Source organism: Chinchilla lanigera, unplaced genomic scaffold (assembly GCF_000276665.1).
Source record: "Chinchilla lanigera isolate Chin_1 unplaced genomic scaffold, ChiLan1.0 scaffold00088, whole genome shotgun sequence".
Taxonomy (NCBI): Eukaryota; Metazoa; Chordata; class Mammalia; order Rodentia; family Chinchillidae; genus Chinchilla; species Chinchilla lanigera.
The window spans coordinates 8722270-8747753 of record NW_004955489.1 but is presented as its reverse complement, the minus strand read 5'-3'; the positions used below and the strand labels follow the sequence as shown (position 1 = coordinate 8747753).

The 25484-nt window shown below is 37.0% G+C and overlaps 1 protein-coding gene across 1 annotated transcript in view; it reads left to right on the top strand.

The window, feature by feature from the left end:
• The window catches only part of Adgrg4 (adhesion G protein-coupled receptor G4), a 111091-nt gene that overhangs the window by 53605 nt on the left and 32002 nt on the right, over nt 1–25484 (top strand). Inside the window, exons 13-18 of the mRNA XM_005404615.1 lie at nt 8030–8164; nt 12033–12152; nt 13391–13436; nt 15102–15205; nt 19610–19731; nt 21970–22238. Coding sequence (XP_005404672.1) covers nt 8030–8164; nt 12033–12152; nt 13391–13436; nt 15102–15205; nt 19610–19731; nt 21970–22238 — 796 coding nt within the window. The remainder of the gene's footprint in view (nt 1–8029; nt 8165–12032; nt 12153–13390; nt 13437–15101; nt 15206–19609; nt 19732–21969; nt 22239–25484) is intronic.

Here is a 25484-nt window from a genome sequence, read left to right as displayed (position 1 = left end):
TGCTGCTGTCTCCTTTGTATCGATGAGGACACAGAGAAGCCATTTGTCCAAGGACACACTGCCTAATGGGTAAGCCACAATCCAAATCTATCTTTGGTTGGCTTTAAAGTTGTAGCCCAGAATGTTTAGCACAAAGAAATCATAAATATCTGAGGAGATGGATATGGTAATTATCCTGATTTGTTTATTATACACTTTCAAAGTATATTGTTCCTTATAAACATGTACAATTACTATCTATCATTTTTTTTTTTTGTCTTTTTGAGACAGGGTCTCACTATGCAGTTCAGGCTGGCCTTGAGCTCACTTTGTAGCCCAGGCTCATTTTGAACTCGCAGAGATCCTCCTGCCTCATCCTCCCAAATGCTGGGATTACAGCATGCTCTACCATGCCTGGCACCTAGTATATATCAATTATAAAAAGAATTCTGAGCCTTTCCCACCATGTTACACTGCCTCAGACTTTAGCAGATCATAGGCTACTAATATTGCTCAATTTGGGGGTACAGAGTCTTTTAATTAATTAGGTTTATTGGTACATTTTAGATATACATAATTATCACAGTCATCATAGGGAATTTGTACCTGTACATGATATATCTTACTCCTTCTTTTCCTCCATTACACTCTCCTCCCTTTAACCCATCTTCCCCTCCTTATTTACAAAAGCTTTGTTTCCATTTTATCCTTCTTTCTCATTTTTTCTTTTCACTTCTTTCCTTTCTCCATCCCCTTCCTACTTCCCTTTCCCATTTGAACATTTTCTTCCTATTTCTCAATAGGAATATTCAGAGTATTTATTGTACAGAGTCTTTTTACAGTAAAAACATTATAAAATATACATATGGGAAAATGCACAAATCCTAAGCATATACTTTTTGAGTTTTGTCAAATGCATACATCTTTATAACCCCAAACTTTATCAAGGTACAGAACATCTCTACTATTCCTAAAAACTCCCTCAGCTCCCTCAGGCAATCCCTGAAACTACTACCTCCAGGGCCACCATGCTTCTGATATTTTCCATCATATCTTTTCATTTTCTAGAACTTTATATAAATAGAATCATAAAATATGTACTGTCTTGTGTAATGCTTCTTTTGTGTAGCATTATGGCTTCTTTTGGATGCATCCATTTGTTTTCATAGCTTATTCTTTTTGGTTGCTGAATAATATTCTGTTTATCACATATTGTTTGTCTATTCTCCTGTTGATGGACTTTTGAATTTGTTTCTCATTTTTGGCTATTATGAATAATGCTACAGACATTTGTGTAAAAATATCATGCAGACATGTCTTTTTGTATGTCTTGGAAAAATGTCCAGACCTGGGATGGCTGGCTCATAAGATATATTTTAAGTTTTATAAGAAACTGTCATATTGTTTCCTAAAGTGGCTAATGATGTGGAGTAATTTTTCATGTTGGTATTAGGCATGTATTTATCTTCTTGAATTAACCATCTGCTAAAAATCTTTGACTTGTTTTAAAATTGGTTTGCTTGCTTCCTATTGAGTTGTAAGCATTCTTTATATATTCTAGATGCAAGTTATTTATCAGATACATGTTTCAAAAATCTTTTCTTTGAAGTTTGCCTATTCATTTTCTCAGTGGTATCTTTTGATAAGCGGAAGATTTGAGATTTCATGAAATCTATTTTATGTTTTTTCTCTTATGAATGCATGGATTTTCTAAGAAAAACCTTTGTCTCCCAGCAAACCATTAAGCTATTCTTCTATGCTTTCCTTTAAAAGCTATTTGGTTTTAGCACTTTGGGGCTGGGGATATAGCTCAGTGGCATAAGTGCTTGCCTGGCAAGGGCAAGGTCCTGAGTTTGATCCCCAGTACAAAAAAAAAAAAGTTTCTGGTTTTAGCGCTTTGTTTTTAAAAGTTCTTTTATGTTGAGGTTGATAATCCTAATTGATTAAATTAATGGTGCACGGCATGAGGCAGATGAGGTAGATATTGATGGTCATTTTGTTGCATGTGGATTTCTAGATTTTCCAGAACCATATATTGAAGACCTTTCCCTTTCCCATTGTCTTGCTTTGGTACCATTGACAATCAAACAACAATAAAATTTTAAAACTTAAATTAGTTGTATAAAGTAGATGTGTTTCTAAGCTTTTGAGGCTGTTCTGTTTAATTTTTGTGGATTCTTCTCTCATTACTACAATGTCTTTGTGCTGAAGTCTTGAAGTTAGTTTGAGCCTTTGAACTTATTCTTTTTCAAGGTCACTTCAGCTACTTTAAGACTTTTTAACGTCCATATAAGTCTGCTTATCAATTTGTGCAAAAAATTTGCTGAGATTATGATCAGGATTGAAGTTTGTGATCACTTTTGGGAGAAGTTCTTTCTTAGTGATACTGAGTGTTCTAGTCCAATAACATTTATTTGTGTCTGTTTACATCTCTCTCAGCAATATTTCATAGTTGGAGAGGCGTTGCATATATTTTGATAAATTTATTCCCAAGTATTTTATGTTTTTTGATGCTGTTGCAAATGGAATAGTTTTTACATTGGATTGTCAAACCCCCTTTTCCCAAAAATAAGACCTAGCTGGAAAATAGTCAGCCTTGACAACTAAAGACCAAATATACCAGGCCCAATCAACCTTTCCTCTTCTTACCTGCTTTGCAGAGTAGCCACCAACCAAGAGACTAGTAATGACATCCTTGTCTCATTCTTGATTTTTAGATGAAAAGTGTTTACTATTCCCAAATACTATTGTTAGCCATATTATTTTTAAGATATCTTAATTTGAGGAAGTTACCTTGCTTTTTTTCATTGTTTTGTTTGAGAGAGGTTTTCTCTAAGTTGCCCAGGCTGGCCCTGAACTCCTGGGCATTAGTAATTCTGCTACCTCTGCTTCTTGAGTAGCTGAGACTTCAGGCACATGCTCTGGAAGGTACCTTCTATTTCTAGTTTGTTGAAAAATTGTGCCATGTATCACTGAAGTTCATCAGGTGATTTTTCTGCATCTCTTGAAATGATCAGTTCTCTTTCCACTTTAAATTAAAATAATCTTATGTTTCTGGAAGAAACTATTGGTCATGGTGTGTTATAATTTTTTATATTGCTATTTTCAATGTGTTCATATTTTATGAAGTATGTTTGCATTTCTGTTCATGAAGCATATTCTTCAATTTTTTTTGTAATTTCTTTGTCAGGTTTTAGGTTAAGATTTTATAAAAATGAGATGGAAAATGGTCCCTCTTCTACTTTCAGAGTTTGTGTATCATTGGTGTTATTTCTTCATTAAATGCTTAATAGGGTTCATTAGGAAATCCTCTGGGTCTGGAATTTCTTTATGGGACAGTTTTGATAGCTAATTTGATTTATTTAATGAATATAGTGGCATTCCATTTTTCTAATTCATCTTGAGTCTGTTTTGGTTAGTTGGATTTTTCTAAAATTTTATTTCATCTATCTTGTCAAGTTTGTTGGTGCTTGGTTCATATGTTTTAAAATTTTTTAAAAAACAGCTATAGGAGTTTTAACAAGAGTTAGCAAACTTATGTCCTAAAGGGCAGATAGTAAATATTTTAGGCTTCATAAGACACAGATGTCTGCGTGCTGCATGTCCTTGTGTTTGTGTTTCTTCTTCCCTTAGTTCTATCGTGCACAACCTTTAAAAAAAGAAACGTAAAATCCATTCTTACCTCAGGGCAATACAAACACAAGCCTTGAGTAGGGTTTGGTCTGCTGACTGTTTTTCACACCTCTGATCTATATTATAACTCGTCTTCATTCCCGATATTAAACATTTCGTTTCTTGTTTTTCCTTGGTCAGTATAGCTAGGGATTTTTCAATTGTATTGATCCTTCCCAAGAACCAAATTTTGGCCTTGTTAATTTTCTCTATTGCCCGATTTCTACACTGTTGATATCTGATCTTATCTTTTGTTTTCCATCCTTGCACTTCCTTTGGGATTACTTTTTTCTTTATCTAGCTTCTTAATGTGATCCATAGGCCATTGATTTAGACTTTTCCTCTTTTCTAATATGATCACAAGAAGCTGTAAATATCGCTCTAAGCACTCTTTTAGCAATAGTACTCAAATTTTTATGTGTTGTATTTATTTTCATTAGCTATCCATTCTTCTCTCTCTTCTTTACTGCATGGGTTATTTAGGAGTGTGTTGTTCAAATCCAAAGTATTTGGGAATAGCTTCTTATAAGTGATTTTTTTTGTTTATTTTATTTTGGTAACAGACTATACAGGACTTGGTATAATTTCAGTCTCTTTACATTTATTGAAACTTGTCCTATGACTTAGTGTATGGTCTATGGAACAATGTGTATTTTATAGCTGTTTGATATGTTGTAATTATTAATTAAGTCAGGGTGGCTGATAGTGCTGTTTGGATCACCTGTGTCTTTACTGATTTTTACGTGGCTGTTTCCTAGTTGAGTGGACTGCTAAAATCTCTAACTTTGATTGTGGAATTATCATTCTCCCCTTTCAAATTTTGCTTTGTATCTTTTGAGGCTCTTTTATTACGTGCATAAACATTTATAATGTTATATCTTTCTAATCTGAACCCTAATCCTAATTTATTTATCATTATGAAATATCCCTGTTTATCTCCAACAGTGCTTTGTCTTCTAGACTATTTTCTCTGATTTAAATATAGCCCTCCCAGCTGTTTTATGATATAGATACATACATATATATATATAAAATTTTTTAACTACTTGTGTGTCTTCATATTTAAAGTAGAATTCTTATAGATAGCATGTAGTTTGTGCCTCACTTTTTAATCCATCCTGATAATATTTGCCTTAAATTTGAGTGTGTAATCCAATAATGCTTAATGTAATTATTGATATGGGTAGAGTCAGCACTACCATCTCATTTAATTGTTTTCTCTCCCTCTGGCTTTTGATTCTGTGTTCCTCCTGTCTTCTTGTCTTTTGCTTTAGTTTAATATTTATTATCATTGTATTTTACTTTTTCACAGATCCTTTAATTATGTCTATTTATATTGTTTTAAATACTTCCTGTAAAGATAACAATATAAATACTCATATTTTCATAGTGTACACAGAGTTAATATTTTCCTACTCCAAGAGAAATGGAGAAATTCCAAATCATAAATATCCATTTATAGCCCCTGTTCTTTAGGCTATAATTTTCATAGTTTTTAATCTAGGAAGATCATAAATCCCACAACACTGTGTTGTAATCATTGCTTTAAAAGTACTATGTAATTTTAAAAAATTGAGATAAAAATAACCTGTTTTATTTACCTACATATTTTTTATTTCTGATTCTCTCCATTCCTTTCTTCATCGGTATCATTTCCCTTCAGCTTCAAGAACTTCAGTTAGCATTTCTTGTAGTTAAGTCTGATGATGAATTTTCTTAATTGTATATACCTGAAAATATATTTCTTCTTTATTTTCAAAGGATATTCTTGCTTGCTATAAAATTATAGATTGGCAGATACCCCCCTTGTTGTTCTGAAAATTTTCCTATCTCTTCTGGTCTCCATGTTTTCTGATGAGAAATCAGTAATCATTTGAATTTTTATTTCTCTGTCTGTGATATGTAATGTGTCATTTTTATCCAACTTCTTTTAGTATTTTCTTTGATTTACTGTAGTTTGGCTGTGATGTACCTAAGCATGTTTTTCTTTGTATTTAATCTTGCTTGAGATTTGCTGGGCTTCTTGAATCTGTAACATATGTATTTCCATCATTATTTCATCATATACCCTCTCAACATCCTGTCTCCTCACCCCTGGTGAGACTCCAATTTCATGTATATAAGACCTTTTAACACTGCCCCACCAGTACTTGATACTCTGTTCATATTGTTAATTATTGTATTTTCTATTCTTCTGGTAGAATAATTTCTATTAATTTATCTTCAAATTTGCTGACATTTGTCATTGTCATGTTGCTACTGACCCCATCCAATGCAATTTAAAAAAATCTAATATTGTATCTGAAGTTCTAGAATTTGTTTTCTTCTTCTCTTCCTCCTCTTTTACTTTGTCTTTCTCTTCCTTCTCCTCCCCCCTCCTCCTCCTTTTCTTGGTTTCTGTTTTTCTGCTCTTGTTTCCTCATTTTACATTACTTTTAAGCATATTTTATTTTAAGTACCTGAGTATAGTTATACTAGCTTATTTAAAGTCCTTGCTTGCTAATTCTAACACTTGAGTCATCTCATAAGTGATCTCCATTGATTGCATTTTCACTTTAAAGTAGGTCAGAAGTTTTCCTTTCTTCACATATCAAGTGATTTTGGATTATGTTCTGGACATTGTGAATTTTGTATTGTGGGGACTCAATTCTACTATATTTCTCTGAAAACCTTTTTTTCATTATGCTAAGCAATAAACTTGGCTGGAATCAAACTGTAAATTCCATATCCTAGGTGGCAGTTAAAAATCTCAGTTAAGTTCTTTTATTTTTAGTTGGAGTCTGAATTATACATATATGATTAATAAATCAGGCAGATATTTGTCCAGAGCTTATACTTAGAATTTGGGCTCTCTTTCTCTCTCTCTAGCTCTCTTCATTCCAGATGTCCCCCTTCTTCCAATACCTGTGGTTCTTCTGAGCTTACTTTTCTCATTCTTCACATAGGAAAGGCTGCAGGTTTTCCATCACAGTTTAGATGCCCTTCAATGCATTAGTTTCAGCCTAACATGAGTCTAACAGTTGTAAAACAGGCAACTCCCTTTTGATGTTACCTTTCTCCAAATGTCTACTCTTCTCCAGAATCTCTCCACTTTCATTCATTTTCCAGTGCCTTTGAGTCACTATTAGTTTGTATTGGTGTTATGTGCAAGGAGGTCAAATTCTTCAGGAATTACTTAGTATACTGGAAGCAGATATTGATTTCCTACTGCATTGTGTTTACACATGGTATTTTCTGTTATAGACATTAGTGGCTAAACCAACCATCCAACCAATGAACCAACCAACCAACCTTACTTACATTCTTGGTGCCAAACTGCTTGCATACCAAAATTAAATCATGACCTTTCCATGATACTCAGTAGCTCAAGCAAAGTTCATTTTTATTAGAAAAAGAGCTACATGGTTTGGGGATTTACAATTGTTTTTAGAAATATTATAAATTTTCATCCCCTCATCATGTGCCCAACTACATAATAGCTCCTTGAGTGGTAACATGGGTAATAGGAAAAGTATATATCTTTTATATACCATATATACCAAAGCCACATACATTTTTGTTCAGCCTCCTCACTGGGTGACCTTGGACAAATCACTTCACCTCTCTGAGCCTCAGTTTCCTGGTATCATAATACAATATACTTCTTAAGGTTGATACAGGCATTGAGTGAGAGAATGTAGGAAAGCCTGCCTATATATATTCTGTTTTTACCTGGGGCTGGCCAGGTAATGGCTCTGTCGCAGTGTAATTTTTGATAAAACGCCTTTCACTTTAAACAATATTCCAGTATATATCAAGCAATATTACCAATCAAATGAGTAAATTCTTCTGCTCATGAGTCTCCAGCAGAATTATTAAAGACTAATGCCTCATTTCCTAGCCCCATTTTAATGAAAACATTGCTCAATATCTGTGAGTTAAGTTTGTTGCATAGTTTTTGTTATTTTGTTTTAGTTTGTTTTTTTTTTTTTCCAGTTTCAGAACTATATGGGAAAAAAGTGGCCTGATTTCCAAGATTGGCCTTTATTTCTGAGAATTAGGGAAAATTATCTAATGTGCCATTCCCCTTCTGACTGCTATTATTAACCAGGTGGAGCCAGGTTAAAGGAAGAGAACCTCAGAAATAGGCTTGGAAAGGAAGAAATGTGTTTGGTATGTGTGTGTGTGTGTGTGTGTGTGTGTGTGTGTGTGTGCACACGTGCACACATACCAGGACTACAGCTTGGCCCACAATTCTGAGGGTGCAAAAAAGGGTATGACAGCCCTATGAAGTTAGTTTCCAACCCTCAACCCTATGTAGGATACCCTGGGGTGGGGAGTGGGATTTCACCCTGATGCATGAAGACTCCAGTTTTCATTTCCTGGCTTTTATTGGCAGATTTACCTAGGTGCTGTCCCTCTGGGGAGGGTTTTGGCTTCCATATATTTGCCTAAGTCACTGAGTGAGAGAATTCCTCTTAACAACTTACAAACCATCTTGTTTAATTTTTTTGGCCAAACTTCACTCTTTAAGGTAAGTTCTTGCCTCTAATAGCTGTCATGAACTGACATATGGTGACTCACTGTAATTATGAGCTTCTCTTATTTTCACAGTGTTCTGTTTATTTTAGAAGACACTCTCTGATTGAGTCTACAAGTCTTGCAGCACAACCCCTGGCCCTCAACATGAATCAACGTCTACTTAAATGATGTTCCACAGTTTTTAATTTTCACAGTTTCTCAGCTTTGGATATGGACTTAAAGATTATGTAGTGACCAAACAGAGACCTCGAGATGTTTCAAAGCCAAAAAGAACAGCGTGTTCTCCTGATGAAATGCCCTTTGGGTGTGTCAGTGCTTTCCTCCCAAATCTCTCCTGGCTCATCAAAGCCAACGTGCCCACTCTTGTGGACCAATTTATTTGAAACTGGATGGGGTCTAGCAGGTCACTTGCCTGCTGTTCTTTCTCCCCACTGGTGCAGAACCCTTTCTGAGGGCTCCATCCCTCAGCCACTCTAAAATAGGCAGCATGATATGATGATGAAGATTACGGACGCAGGGGTGAGGAGGTGGAGGTGTCTGAAACTGGCTTTGCAATATTCTACTTGTTCAAGCTTGGGCAAGCTGATAAATGTCCATGTGCCTTAGTTTCCTCCTATGCAAAATAGGGTAGGAATAGTCTATCATAGATCTACTGAAGGACTATTGAAGGACTAACGGAGGTAATATGTATAAAGTGCTTACAATATTGCCTGATTCTTAATAAGCACCATCATGAGTGTTTGCATTGCTATTTTAACTATCTTTTCATGGATCTCCGCCTACCAAAAGGCCCATTCCCTCAGATCACTAGCTGCTTGGAAGACAGCACTGTTTGCATGATGTCGAACACAATAATTGTTAATATTTACCTATATTATCTCATCTACTTCTCATAAGAAGCTGACACTCAAAGAAGTTACATAATTTTACTCAAGGTCACAGAGTTAGGACGTGACCTAGCTTGGAATCAAATCTAGGTCATCTGACTTTAAAGTTTGTGTATTTAGGAACTTATTACATTAAATTTCTCAGGTGTGTTGAATTTCTAAGAAGGTTATCCAAAGAAAACAACTTCCAATCGTCAGTTATTCATGGAGTTATTTAGGGGTAGATGGCACTGGGTCAATTTAAAATATACCCTATTTCCTTACCACTTTTGTCTGTACGCTATTCCCTTGGTATTCCATTAGCCACTTTTCTATCTAAATTTACTCTTGTAGGTTTTGCTCAAATTCTTTCCAGGGTGCTTACCTGTGATTATCGAGCCCCTTCTCTCTTCCCTATTCCCTGGACAATAATTTTTAGAGGACAAAAATATCTAATAAAAGTTAAAAATGGGTTCCATAGCTGTCAGATGCTTTTGATAGTCTTATCATTTCTCTGGAAACATCTGCGATACCATTATTTTGATCTTAGTATCTCTCATGTTTTCAGAGGGTTGTGTTTGTCTCTTGGAATAAGAGATAAACTTGTGGTGCGTAGACTTCTCACTTAATAAGTAATTTTTATTCACTAACACCTTCCCCTGAAATAGATTAAAGATCTTTGCCAAAATTGGCCTACGGATGACACAGTGGCAGATGAATAAGGATTAGAACTAGTCTGCCATCCAACTCAGAGCTGGAAGGCCTCTCATTACTCATAGCGCCCCATCTCCTCATGGTGCCAAGAAAGACACTGGCACCAAGACAGAGGAAGGCACTTGCTGAAGAGGACAGTGTATTCACATAATCATTTATTAACTCAGCAAATGTTTATTGAATTCCTACTCTGTGTCTTATGTTATTTGATGCTGGGGAACCAACGTGTAGCCAGAGAGACACGGTGCCTGTCACTAGGGAACTTGCAGAGTGATGGGGGAGAGTAGAGACCTGAACCCTAACACTCACAGTGGGACTTGAGGCTTGGATTTGTGCTGCTGACTGCTGAGGAGTGAGTGCTAACACGATATGCCACGCTTTAACTCTCTTTTTTTTCCAGTTCCCAAGTCTCACAGCCTTGCTTTCACACTGCTTCCTCTAACATCTTTTGATCAAAATCTCAACTGCCATCACATGTTACCTTAGAAATGGTTGGAGAGACCCCACTCTTGAACATCACATGCCTGGTCTTCTACTTGTCCACGAGCTGCAGTTCTCAGAAAGGGGAAAAGACGCAAAGCGAGAGCAATGTTGGCAGGGGCTGTGGGACTGTAGAAGAGTCCCTACTCTCATGTGGGAGAGCTGCAAGGGCCTTGTGTAAGAGCACTCTGAGCGGACGCCAGAGGCCGTGGTGGAGCTGCAAGATGGGAGAGATGAGGAGGGAAGGGTCAAGGAAGGTTCAGGCAGAGGTAACAGCTTCTGTAAAGTCAGAGGCATAACAAGAAACCTTGAGCCTAGATTACAAAGGATGGAGGGGTGAGAAATGATTTTGGTCCTTCCACAGCATGGCCACCATTTGTAGGTAAAAGAAATGAAGCCAGAGAAGAATTTAATTTAACCCTGGACCATCATGGATGTCTCCACTATTGGCCTTTCCAACATGGAAAGCCATTTCTCGTAGACTAAGTTGGATGGGTCAGTAGAGTTCTAATCCACTCTCTTTCCTCACGTCTTCAATGAGCAAGATGGAGAAGGCCTTTGGAGAAACAAGAGGACTCTGTCTAGCACTTAGTCTTTCGAGCATTAGCCAGGGCCCTTTCCATCTGCTGATGTCACTTTACATCCTGCTGTCCCAGGTAACGCCGCTGGGAAGGGAGCTCTGAGTCGTCAGGCTGGTTTCAGATGAACACAGTGAGTCCAGAACAGGAGCTGAGTAGCTTCCTAGTAGTCTGCAGGCTGCATTCACAATTCCCTGGGGTCAGAGACTGCAGGGCTCAAGTGGGGTAGGGAGTGAAGGCTACACATTGCTGCTTTAGGAATATGAAGGCATGGCATCTTAAAGAATCTGCTGGCCACTTTTAGAAGATTAGGCTCCTCTCCCTCCTGTCTTATGCCACTCCATCTCTGGGCTCCTTATGTGTGTCCCAGAAGAGGTAGGCTCTCAGCTAGCTTACCTTCTAGAGGCTTGGTCTTTGGTGTTTCAATTAAAAAGTTTCATGTCTTGACAGGTGTATTCTTGTTGTTGCCTTTAAACCAACATTCATTAAATATCCCTTCCCTGTCACCCCGCAGCTGTGTGATCTTCGTGTATATAGGCACTGAGCTTATTCAACTCTTAAGTTTATCTGAAAAATGTCTATGTGATGTCAGTGAGGACCAAAGTTAGTATCTGCATTGAAAGTATTTAGCAAAGTACTGCCTTACAGTGAGCACAAGATAAAATACCTACTGTGTGCTAGTGTGTGCAGGGAACACCAGGACACACAGGCAGGGGTTATAGCCTCAGAGTTCATGTTCTTCTAGAAAGGACAGGACTATCCTTACAGACTTCTTGCAAGCTGGCTGTTGAGCAATGTTTTCATCTCCAGTGAGGCTAGAAGAGAAAGTGGTTTATAACTGACCCACCATAGATTTGGATTCTTATCAGGAGGGTTTCCTTTATCCCTGCAATATCAGCATCTGAAGAGTTATCAAGGTACAGAATTATTTTTATTTTGTTTCTAGTGTAGTGCTGAGTAACAGGCGCAAAAACATTGCTGGTTGGACAGATATCTGGATGTGTGGATGGGTTAATGAACTGTTCTAGCTTGGTGTCACTGAGACATTATGTAAAGACAGGAAATGAGCTGAATGATATCTGAAAATTCATTCTTAGCTCGTGATTTTCTCTACATTTCATTACCTAATACCGTGTGTAACATTTCAAAGATTCTAGATGGAAAATGAGCATAGAAGAAACTAGAAATTTAGATTCTGAACTCTTTTATGTTTTATCTACAGACCAAAAATGTAACTAAAGCATTGACCTCATATGTTGTGAGTGCTAGCATTTCAGACACGTCCATTCAAAACTTGGTGGATCCAGTGGTTATCACTCTGCAGCATATTGGAGGAAATCGGGTAACATATCCATTTTTATCTCAGAGTCTAGTGGCCTCAGAATCCCTCTCTGATTCTCCTATTCAAAATAATTGGCTAATTAACAGATGTGAGTCAATGACTTAATGAAGATTGTCTGGGTAGCAGAGGTGTATTGTAACTGGGGACTTCTTGAAGTAATTCCATGTCCTAAAAATATAGTGAAAGGTGAGCATTCCAGTGCTCTGACAGATTGGCAAGGTAGTAACTGAAGATAGGTGGATCTGTTGGTTGTCCCAGCACACTAAATGACATTCAATTCCATTCCTTTTTGAGTGAGGCAAACAACTTCATTCAAAATAACTGAACATTTGTATTCTTTGAATTTCTATGAAGAGCATTAAAATGTGTATTAATTATCACCAAAGGACCAAAAACCATAATCATATGGCATAGCATAAGGCATACATTACTAAATGATCAAATTTAGCCTTAGTATAAGAATGAATTACTATTTCATTCTTTGATGTTAATGTGTGTCCAGTGTGAAGTCTTAATAGCTTCCTTCATTCCTAATTTAAAGACCATATGGTACAACATATTTTTCCCTAGTCTTGATTATAGAAGAGAAGAAGGAAATGAAGATGGGGAGAGGGAATTTAAAAAAAAATCGGATACCAAATGAAACATCATTAAATGGCTAAGATCTCTCCATTTGGACTGAGGCTACAGCTACAGCTCTCAAACCATTCCCGGCAATCAGTTTTTTTCTTGTCTTGACAGGTGAATTGAGGTGTTTGAGCTAGTGTCCCAAACATTTTAGGAGCTGATGAGGTTTTAAGAATGCTCTACTGAGGACTAATGGGGAAGCAACCCAGTCTTGTATTCATACGGCATGCTCTTAGCTATAAGCCTTCCATTCTAAGCTCTACAAAGAACACCTAGTATACATCAGTCCTGCACTCCTCCTCCTGCACCTTGCACCAGGAAACCATGGCCAAATCACATGCTGCTAAATATTTGAAAAGAATATTACCAGATTATCATGCAGCAATATTCTGTTTTTTTTCACTTGAGTGAAATGGAGTTAGTCTTACAACCATTTTACTATGGCCCGTGTGTGTGTGTGTGTGTGTGTGTGTGTGTGTGTGTGTGTGCATGTACACATGTGTATATATCTACTGTCTGAAAATATATTGAAAAAAAACTTGTGTGTAATTGTTACTGTGTGGTAACCGCTGCAAAGAAAACATATTTTCTCTCTGGTTTCTCCTTTCTAGAACTATGATCAGGTTCACTGTGCCTTTTGGGATTTTGAGACTAACAGTAAGTATTTTTCAATCGCCCCCGTCATTTTCCTGTTTGCCATTTGAAATGAGGAATTGTTCTGAACCTGCAGCCTTAGCAGATCCTATAGGACACTCCGAATGACCAAGATACAGAATATGATTTTCATGTCAGCTTAGGGCATGGAAATAAAGAAAAAATGTCCTTCTTTGTAAGACGTATTGGGAAAATCAGAAAAACCATACAAGCCAGAGGTAAGTGAAGTTGGAAGAAAGAAATGTGCGTGGCCAGGTGCAGATTAGGTTTCAGCTGATTGAAGAAAGTGGAGGAATGATCACCTGGCTCTTTATCTGAACATTCCCATGGGGATTTGCAATGACAACTGTTTCTTCTTTTTTCTCCCCACCTGGGTAGGCCATTTACCCTCTCAATCTTTTTATCTTTTCATTGAAGAAATGAGGCTACTTGGTTGATACCTATGGGCCCTTCCTCCTTGCATAAGCCTAAGTCTTTAATGATAGTAAGAGAAGACACTGTGGATGATTATTGCTGACCGGGTTTCTCTTAGACTTGCCAAATCTACTGGAATTTCTAGAGGTAACATCAAATCTCAGAGAATTCCCACATGGAATCAATTTCCCCTGAAATGCCATAGCTGGCTGTAAGCAGAGTCTTTCTGCTTGTGGAAGCTCTGCCTTGGAGCTTCCCCTTTTCCAGTATCTTTAGGATTCCAGGAAGAAAGGAAAATTCTCTTCCCATAGGGCTCCCTGAGATACAAGAATGAAGACTTTACCTTTGTGACAAACAGAAGTAACACTGTCCTTTCCTGGTCCCCTCCAAGTTTCTCAGGAAAGGAATCCTATAATGCTATGAGTTTTGTTCTCCACAGCTTCGATCAGTTGATCTCTGTGTGGTCATTAATGCCAATTCCTGGGATACCCCCAAAATACCCCCATCACCCTTTGCTCCTGCCTCTGGGCCTCATGGGTCTAGAACTGCTAGAATCTATGAGAGTTGTCACAGATGGACACACTACACTTCGCTATCTGCCTTTGGATAACCCTTCTGGTCTAATGTTAATTTGGAATCTGCTGTAAGGCTCAAGATCTACAGGTTATGGTCAGTGAGAATTGGTTCCAGAAACTTAATCATGCTCAGGAGAAACTGAGTATGTGTCAGATAGTCCAGATGCTCTCATTTGCCCCCAAGGAGCTCCACTCCATGATCTGGCTTGGACACAAAATGTTTGAGACCATTTAAATACTGAGTTGAACTGATTATTTCAGATATCTATTTTAGTCCCACCAAGGAGGCTCAAAAATCAGTGTATATTCCTCAAGTTTGTATCCTTCAAGTAATCTAGATCTATCTGCTCTGTCTGTTGACTACTTTGAAAAAAAAAGCTGTCACTCCAGCATGGTGGCAGGTCTATTGATCATGATTAGAATATGTTACCATCCGTAGAGATATGTTACAAAAACAGGAAAAGGGAGTATCAAAGAAGTTAGGCCATTTATGAAGTGCCCTCAAAGTCAGCTTGGCGTGCTAGACTTAATTTAATTCTCGTGTTGCCTTGTACTTCTACCTTGTTGTCTTAACAAACAATGATAATTATGATAAACGTTTGGATGGTGCGTATGATGGAAACTTAAATATTTCTGAGAAATGCAAAATTATTTTGAAACTCCCTTCTGCTTCTTGCAGATGGGCTAGGTGGATGGAATTCATCAGGCTGCAAAGTAAAAGAAACAAACGTAAATTATACAATCTGTCAGTGTGACCATCTCACCCACTTTGGAGTTTTAATGGTAAGTTGTGTCTTCCGCACTCCTCAAAGAATTTTGACAACTTTTGTGTGACTCAGAACAGTAATATATATGTGAACATGGAAAACTGGTATGAAGTGGAAAAAATTTCCTTCTCTCATCTTCTTCATCCAAAGCAGAGCACATTGAAACAAATGTTGATTTTTCTTGTTATAAAACTAATGTTTACTTTTAAAATCTCAAGCAATACTGAAAAAGTCCCTTTAATTCTTCTTCTGAGAGACCACTACCTTTAACAGTCTGATATATATATATATATATATATATATATATATATATATATATATATTCATTTAGAATATTTTCTTATGTGTATGTTAATGTAAATTTTTGTTTTATAAAATGAGATTAAATATTTATGCTTTTCACCTAAGAATATGTATTGTACAACTTTCTGATAAATATGTGTCCATCTACTTCAATTCTAAAAATAACTCTGTGGTATATCATTATGTGGATGTAACGCAATGAATTTAACCAACCCCTCCTGACAGGTAGACATTTTAGCTGCTTACTTCCATTGTGACTATTCTTTTTTTTTTCCCCTGCGGTACTGGGGATCGAACTCAGGACCTTGCGCTTGCCAGGCAGGCACTTATGCCACTGAGCTATATCCCCAGCCCTCGTGACTATTCTTGTACAATTAATTGACAGAAGCAGAATTGATGGAATAAAGGGTATGATTATAAAAATTTTTAAATGTTAATAGGTATTGTGAAATTGCAGCATATGAAAGGATATGTTGTTTAAGTTCTTGTAGTGTTCCCTCACAATAGCATCCAAAAAATGAAATACTTAGGAATTAATCTAACAAAGGCAGTAAAAGATTTATATGTTGAAAATTACAGTACTCTGATAAAGGAGATTGAAGAGGATATCAGAAGATGGAAAGATATCCTTTGCTCATGGATAGGAAGAACCAACATAGTGAAAATGGTCATACTCTCAAAACTGTTATACAGATTTAATGCAGTCCCTATCAAAATACCATTAGCATATCTCACAGAACTAGAGAAAACATTCTTAAAATTCATCTGGAATCAGAAGAGACCTAGAATAGCATGGTAATCCTGGGCAACAAAGGCAAGTCAGGAAGCATCCTAATCCCTGATTTGAAATTATACTACAAAGCTAGTGGAATAAAATCAGCATGGTACTGGCAAAAAAAAATAGACCTGAGGACCAGTGGAACAGATTAGAAGATGTAGACACAACTACAAACATACTCAGCCACTTTATCTTTGACAAAGGGGCCAAACATGTTCACTGGAAGAAAGATAGCCTCTTTAATAAATGGGGCTGGAAAAACTCTCTGCATGCCAAAGACTAAGACAAGACCTATGTCTATCATCTTGCACTAAAGTCAGAATGGATCAAAGATCTAAATATTAAAACAGAAACACTAAATTTTTTTTCTGTTTTTTTTTTTTTTTTTCCGGTACCGGGAATCAAACTCACCACCTCACGCTTGCCAGGCAAGTGCTCTGCCACTGAGCTAAATCCCCAGCCCCCAGAAACACTAAATTTACTGGAAGAGAAAGTAGGTCAAAACCTTGAAGACATAGGAGTAGGCAAAGACTTCATGAACAAAACCCAAACTGCACAAGACACACTTCAAATACTCAACAACTGGGATCTTATCCTATTAAAAAGCTTTTGTGCCTCAAAACAAATCACCAATAGAGTGAAAAGACAACCCACAGTGTGAGCAAACATTTTAGCTAACTGTCCTTCAGACAAACGACTTATATCTGGAACATATAAAGAACTGAAAAAAAATCAGACCTCCCAAATTCAAAGACCCAATGCAAAAATGGGCATCTGAGATGAATATGAACTTCTCAGACAAAGAAATACATACAGTAAATAAACATGAAAAAATGTTCAACATCATTGGTCATTCAAGAGGTGCAAATCAAAAAAACACTGAGATTTCATCTCAACCCAGTAGGAATGGCTATCATCAAAAAGTCAACCAATAACAAATGCTGGAGTGGCTGTGGACAAAAAGGAACCCTTTTCCATTGCTGGTGGCAATGTAGACTGGTGCAACCACTTCGGAAAGCAGTCTGGAGATTCCTCAAAAAACTAGGATTAGAGGTCTCATTTAACCCAGCTATTCTCCTTCTGGGTATTTTCCCAGAAGAATTAAAACATCATACAACAGGGATATGTGTGCACCCATGTTTATAGCAGCATGATTTGTAATAGCAAAATCTTGGAAACAACTCAAATGCCCATCAACTGAGGAATGGATAAAAAAGATACAGTATTTTTATACAATGGAGTACTACTTAGCTATAAAGAAGGATAAACTTGTGACATTTACAGGGAAATGGATGCAATTTAAGTCCATACTTATGAGTGAAATGAGTCAGTCTCACATGTGTAAACATTATATTGTCTCCCTAGTGTAAGAAACTGAAACAGTAAATAAGACCCAAAATGTACAACACATATTGTGAAATGGGAAGAAAATGCTCAAAAAGAAAGGCAAACATGAATGGGGGAAAGGAGAAAAGAAGGAAGGGGTAAGGGGAAAAATATATATATACACACATACAAGATAATTAAGATAGATATACTACTAATTGCTATTAGCTCATTGAAAGGATAGGTATATGCCTATATTGCTTGATCAGTTTTTCATGCCTATATCTTGTATTATGAGCAACTACTTTGAAGATAACAATGCACAATGTACTGAACATTGTTACTCTCTTGTAATCTTGTTTTGAAATTTTATACCATTATTTTTGATTATTTTTCTTCTGTTTAAAATAAAAAGTAAGAGAAAAATATCCCAGAATGTAAAAGTAAATCTCAATAAAATTATCTCCTCACTTAGCATCAAAAACTATAGAGCTGATTTATAGCTCAGTGGACGAGGACTTTCCTGGCATGTGCAAGGCCTGGGGTTTGATCCCCTGTACCTACCAACAAAACTGTGAAGTTTAGAAGGCAATGTGATGCCATTCAAAGTGCTAGGGGGAAAAAATTGCCAAGTAAGAAATTTGTATGTAGCAAAACTACCTTTCAAAAAGAAAAGTAAAATAAAGGGATTGCTAAATAGAAAGAAATTCTTCTAGTCTTAGCAGATCAATTTACATGGTCAGACTTAAATCCTCAGCATCATAGTTAACTTCTCCTAGTTCCTGCACTCCCTGTGATCCTCCTCAGCCCCAAGACTTGCTGAATTTCCTTTCAAATGGGTCTCAACCAAATGGCTTCTCTACCCACATATGAAGACTTTTGTAGTTCTCTTAAATTACTTCATTATATACTGTGGTCTGAATATGTCATGTGTGAATTGTTTCTTCAACTAATGGTAAGCTTTTTGAGGGTTGAGAGTCTGTTTATTTGTTTCTTTAAAAATACTAATTCAGCAAATAAAAAGCACTCAATTGATACTTGTCACATTGTGAGAATTTTGTTTACCTCCCTCCAAATTGGTTAGAACATTACACAGGAGCCAGAAGGCCAGAGTTCATATTCCAGCTCATATTCCACTAATTTTGTGGTCTTGTTTGCATTGTTTTACTTTTCTGGAACATGGGTTTTTCTTCTGAAGTGTGAATGATTGAAGGAGACCATAGTTGCTCAATCTTGGCACTATTGATCCTGTGGTCACATAATTCTTTGCTTTGGGAGACTGTCCTGTGCATTATAAGATGTTCATCAACATCCCAATACACTCTGATAGCACCTGGCCTAGTCGTGACAACCAAACATGTCTCTGGACACTGCCAAATGTCCCAGAAGGAAGTGCAAATTATTCCAGTTGAGAACTACCAAAGTAAACCCATACTTCCTAACTTTTTAGAAGTCATAAATGTCCATGACCATCTGATGAAAGTTATGGGCCTTCTTACAGAACCAGCACACTTATACATTGAAATAATTTTGCATGACATTTCAGGACTTTTTGGTTCTCAAGTTAAGAAATGTGTAGGCTATATAATCTTTAAGGTCCACTTAATTTTGTGAAAGTTATTTAAGGTCTAAGAAGAAGGGCTATTTTTGGATGTTCTGTGTGACATTTTGGGATGCTCAGTTCGGATAATGATTCATTTTGCATCCCAAATTCAGATCTATTAGCTTGGTTATATTTTAAGTGTGGAACACGTTAGTGACAATGAAACCAAGGACTAAATGTTCTCCCAATACTGTTGATTGTTTTCCATGTCCTGTACACAGGAAGTTGTACTAGGCATAGTCAACAAAAAATATAGTTTTATCATATATCCATCCACATAATCTGGCTGTGTAAGAACTAAAGCGAAGATATTGTATATCCTGGGAATCAACCATTAGCACCAGAACTATTTTCCCATTAAATTGTGCTGGTGAATAGTAAAATACAACATATTTCATTATATTCTCTAGGATTTATCCAGGTCAACAGTGGATCCAGTGAATGAACGGATATTAGTGATTATAACATACACTGGATGTGGCATCTCCTCCATTTTCCTGGGAATTGCAATGGTGACATACATAGCTTTCTAGTAAGTTGATACAGCTTTGTTCTGAGTAAGTTTAATTTCATTTGATTGATGTTATTGTCCTTGTAATCTTGTCAATTTCATGAACAAATCACAAAATAGGAAGATGTTAGATCCATTAGATTATGAGGTGGTCAGGTTGAAACAAAACAAAATAACTGTCACCTCTAATAAAAGATTTTAACTGGATTTTTAAAAACAAGGGGTTGCAATAGGAAAAGATTTTTTCTACCAAGATATAGGAATACTAAGCATAAAAAATTGGTAATTTGAACCTCATTAATAATAACTTTTTTTTCAAATCACACAATTGAGATAATGAAAAGACAAACCACACATTGGAAGAAGATATTTGTAATGTAATATCTGAAAAAGGACTTTTACAAATATGTAGAGAACTCCCTCAAACCAAGGAAGACAGAAAATGTAATTGAAAAATGGACAAAGGAGTTGAACAGGCCCCTTATAAAAGAGGTTATCCATACCTGAACCTAACTTTTACCCAAATGGCCAATAAACATATGATAAGGTTCTCAATATCACTACTCTCCAGAGAAACACTAGTGAAAACTACAGTCGTGTATCCTCATGGCTAAAATTAAAAATACTGTTAATAGTGTTCACAAGGAAATGAAACAACTGGAACTCTTACATATTGCTGATGAAAATGCAAAATGACACAGGTACTTTGGAAAATTATTTGGCAATACCTAACAAAGACAAATATATGTCTAGGCAATACCTACCAAAGACAAATATACATTTAGCCATTGACTCAGAAATTTCACTCTTAGGAGTATACTCAACAGAAGTGTGTGCATGTGTCCAGCAAAAGATATCCACAAGAATATTCATAGCAGCTTCAGTGATAGAAACAACCCCAATTACATTACCAGTTGATTAAATGAATGAATTGCAGTATATTTGTCAAATGGAGTGCATATAGCAGTGAAAAAGACTGAACTACTTCTTTTGTTTTAAAGAGAGTAGTAAAAAAAATAGCAACATACAGACATAAACAAAACAAAGTAAGAACAATTAAAAGTGATACAGGGTTTCAAAACAAAATCATAGGAATTAACAGTTGTTGTTATATTACAAGACAGAACTACTTTTCTACAACGCAATATAATACCTGAACCCTATAGATAGAAAGGAGCAGAAGAAGCCATAAAAAAGAGGTATCATAGCCAGGTGCAGACCTGTAATTCCAGCATTCTAGGAGGCTTAGGCAGGAGGATCTCAACTTCAAGTCCAATCTGGGCAATTTAGTAACTTAGCGAGACCCTGTCTCAAAATAAAAAATAAAAAGCACAGGAAATGTAGCTGAATGTCAAGGCCCTGGGTTTGATCTCCGGATCACATACAAGAAGAAGAAAAAGGAGAAGAAGGGAAGAAGGAGGAGAGAGTGAAGAGGAGGAGGAGAGGATGGATAGGGAGGAGGGGAGAAAAGGAGGAGATCATGTTATATGGTTCTGTTTGTACGAGTTCCAAATATAGGTAAAATGGAGATTGCAGGGGTAGAAGTTAGAATATGAGTCTGGTGGGGATTGTTGAAGGAGAAGCATAAGAAACCTTCCGAGATGCTAAACATGTCGATCTGTGTGAAGTTCCACAGGTGTGTATATACATGTACACATTCCCTGAGTACCTTCTTAAGATCTGTGCACTTTACAATTTACTTCACTTTTAAAACCCACATTTTTAGAGCATAAACATTGCAAAATTTAAATCAATAAATTTTGAATCAAGAGTGTAAAATAATTAAAGAGGAAAATATATGTCTTTAAATTTGGAAAATGCTAGGTCAGTTTTCACAAGGTAAGATTGTGGTCACTTAGTGAAACTTTAGGCCGTAATTTCACAATGCTGAACATTGGCATCTTTGGAAATATTCATGTCCCTCTAGTTGAAGTGGTTTCCATAGTCACCCTGCTGTTTAGTAATATGCTGATCCAGCATGTTAAACTGCTGATGACGGAATTGTAAAGAGAAAAAAGAAAAAAAGGCCAGTTGACAAAGGCTGCTACAGTATTCATATTGTTAGTGAAGGTCACTGTGCTTGGAATACTTTGACGCTAGTTGGAAAGCTGGTGGAGGGACTCTAAATATGAGTATATGTAAGTTTGATGAGTAATCCTAATAGATAGTTCTTTTTTCCTGTATTACACAGATAAGATGTGACAATGTTTAAGTTAAAAGGGGACCCAACCTAACTTAACATTGTGCTGTTTCTTCCAGCAAGCTTAGAAAAGATTATCCTTCCAAAATCCTGATCAACCTGTGCACAGCACTACTGATGCTGAACCTAGCGTTTCTGATCAACTCATGGCTGTCATCAGTTCAGAATGCGGGCCTCTGTATCGCAGCTGCAGTGGCACTTCATTACTTCCTGCTTGTTTCCTTAACTTGGATGGGCCTGGAGGCAGTTCACATGTATTTTGCTCTAGTCAAAGTCTTCAACATATACATTCCAAATTATATCCTTAAATTTTGCCTAGTCGGTTGGGGTGAGTATATCTGTTGTTGTCCTTCATGTCTCTGTTTTAAGCCTGTCAGTCTTTCTCATTTTAGCTCTATGCTAGTCTGTTTTGTGCTGCTATAACAAAATATTGGAGACTGGGTAATTTATAAAGAGAGATTCATCTCTTAAATTCTGGAAGCTGGAAGGTGAAGATCAAAGACGTGCATCTGCTGTTGGCCTTCTTGCACTGTTATAATGTGGTGGAAGGCATCACATGGGAAGAGGGAGGGGACAGAACTTATCTTTTTATAAGGAATCCACTTCTGCAAAAAGAAACCACTCCTAAAATAACTGTACAGTGGGTCCCTTGATTTACAAACTTAATTTGTCTTATGATTTTGGGAAAGAGGGTTTTGCTTGTGCTTCTGTGGGAAAGATGACCACGGTCATGTTTGGCACCCAATGTGGGGTTTGTGAACAGAAGCAAAGTTTTGCCCAACACTCTTCTTTGTGAACCAAATTGTTTGCAAACAGAAGCATTTGTGAACTGGGGTATTACTGTATTAACATATTCATGAGGGCAGAGCCTTTGTTACCTTATCAACTCTTAAAGAGTGTACCTATCAACACTGTTGCACTGAAAATTAAATTTCCCCACATGGACTTTGGGTGTACTGTCTTATATCTATCCAGATGTCCCCCCTCACGCACTTGTAGGTGGGGCTTTTGGAAGGTGATTTGATCATAGGGGCTGATACTCATCAGTGGGTTAACCCACTGATGAGTTAATAATTAAATGTGATGTTGGGAGGTGAAGTCTAGTTGGAGAGGTGGGAGTGGTGGTGTGGCCTGTGAAGGTCTATCTGCCTCCCTCCTCCTTTGATTGTTCTCTGCTTCGTGACTGCCATTCTACGAGCTCTTTCTCCTCTGTGATGTTCCTCTGCCATGCTACCCTGCCTTGGATCCAGCTGATTATGGACTGAAACCTGTATAAACTGTGAGCTACAATAAACCTTTCCTCCTTAGGGTTGCGGGTATCTGGCATTGTGTCTCAGTGATGAGAAAGTAGCTAAGACATTGGGGAATGCATTTACTCTATGGAAAGCTCCATTAGACAAATTATTTGGGACCAAAATCTGTTAATATCATATGTAAAGAATTCATTGCTTTTCTAGTGTTCAGGTATGCATCTTTTCTTTATATGTTGCTCTATAAATTTAACTTTTCATTTTTGTGATAAGGAGTTGGAACACAAATATGTATTGAACACTTCATTGTGTGCTGTGTGAAATTCTAGATCTGTAGCAGTGAACCTATCACATTTTTAGCTCTTCTTTTACAGAAGTTACAGTTATAACACGTACTTACTGACATAACAACTAACTCTTAGGTAGCTCTTACATGTGCCAGATGCTATTCTATGTGTTTAATATACTCATTTAGTCCTTTCAGTATCTCTATGGGAGATATTCCCAATTAATAGAAGAGGACAGTGAGGAACAGACAGAAGGTAATTTGCCAAAACTTACACTGCTACTAAGAACTGAGCCTTGAACCAGAGTATCTGTCTCCATAGTTGGCACTTTTTTCCTCTATGATCTTGCATATTGCTTAAGGAACAGGGAAGGAACTCGAAATGAGTGAAATGGTATGACTTAGGTACTTTTCTCGTTACTGAGACACAAAATACCTAACACCCAGAAGTTAATCAGGAAAGGTTTATTTAACTCACAGTTTGTAGAAGTTTCAGTCCATAGTCAGCTGGCTGTAGGGCAGGGTGGCACGGCAAAGGGGCATTGCAGAGGAGAAACAGTTCGTGGCAGGGAAGATAGGAGGCAGCAAGCAGCAGCAGTGAACCTACCTTTCCTTTTATTCCATCCAGGCTAAAGGCCTTTTGCATGGTGCCTCCCGTAGCCAGGGTGGAGCTTCTGTCTCCACTAAATCCATTCAGCCACACCTAGAACTATGCTAATTCAAATCAATGAACTAATTTTTAGTGCCACACACCCTTAATCCCAGGATCATATACCCTATGAGCCAGCCAGCTACACAAAGCACCACCTAAGAGTGCATGAGGCTTTGGGGGGATATCTAGATACAAGCAACAACAGGGTGTCTGATCAGCCATGATCTAACTCTTACCAAATATCAGAACTGTTTGGTGCTGGAAGAAGCCAGAAATATTTCATAATATAAATGCCACTTTATTGTTTTGCTTTCCAGCATTTAAAACTATCATGGCTAGCTCAACTCCTTTCCCTCCCTCCTTTATCTAAAGGAATGAAATGTGTCATGTACGTGTACCAACTCCTCACAATGAATAAAATTATGTGCTGCAAATATATACTAATAAAAATAAAAATTAAAAAACAAATTTGGGGTTTAACAAGTATGTTGGATGCATAGGGGATGTATACGGATAGGATACATAGGAAGAGAGAATTTATATTTCACTGCCTTTGTGAAGACAATAGCTTCCTAATTATTACTCATCCTTTTAATGAGTTCATTAACATAATACATGCTTTCATTGGATACACAGTCACTGTTATTATATATGCTAATGTGAGGAGCAGAGAAAGCAATATTAAACAGAGAATAATCTAAAAATTTGTTTCAGTACAATTTAGAATCATCAGAAACAGTCACAAAGCAGTCAATACACTCCCCTTTGTGCCTGCATCCCTCATCTTGATTCAACCAGAGAACTGAAAGATATTGAGGAGGAGATTTCAGATAACCCACATATGCCTAATAGTGCAAAGGTTGTAACTGTCATTCCATCCAGATTTCCTCCTTCCTCTTCACCATGCATTCTCTGCTCTTTCACAGGCTTTTCCTCCTGCATTTTCTCCTCACACGTTGATGTTCCCCAGTCTTGCTTCTTGTCTCTCTGATTGTCTCATTCCCACACAGTACTGGGGTACAGGGATAGGAAGAGAAGGCTAATGCTTGGTACTTGGAGGAAGGAAATTCTTTTTCTTTTTCTTTTCTTTTATTTTTTTTATTTTAGAAATAAAAGGAGGAAAATACTAACAGATCGACAACATTTTACAAAACAGCAAAGGATCAGTACAGACATTACAGAGTTACAAACAGAGTGGTAGGGAATTAACAATGCTTATTGTATTACATATTGATATCTTCAATGTAGTTTCTCATGAAAACACATATAGACATACAAAGCTAATCAACCAATGCCTCACTGACAATTTCTTTCAGCAAGGAAATACAGGACAGTAGAACACCTGTGTTAACTATCCTGCATATACATATATACAAACTTTCTCCT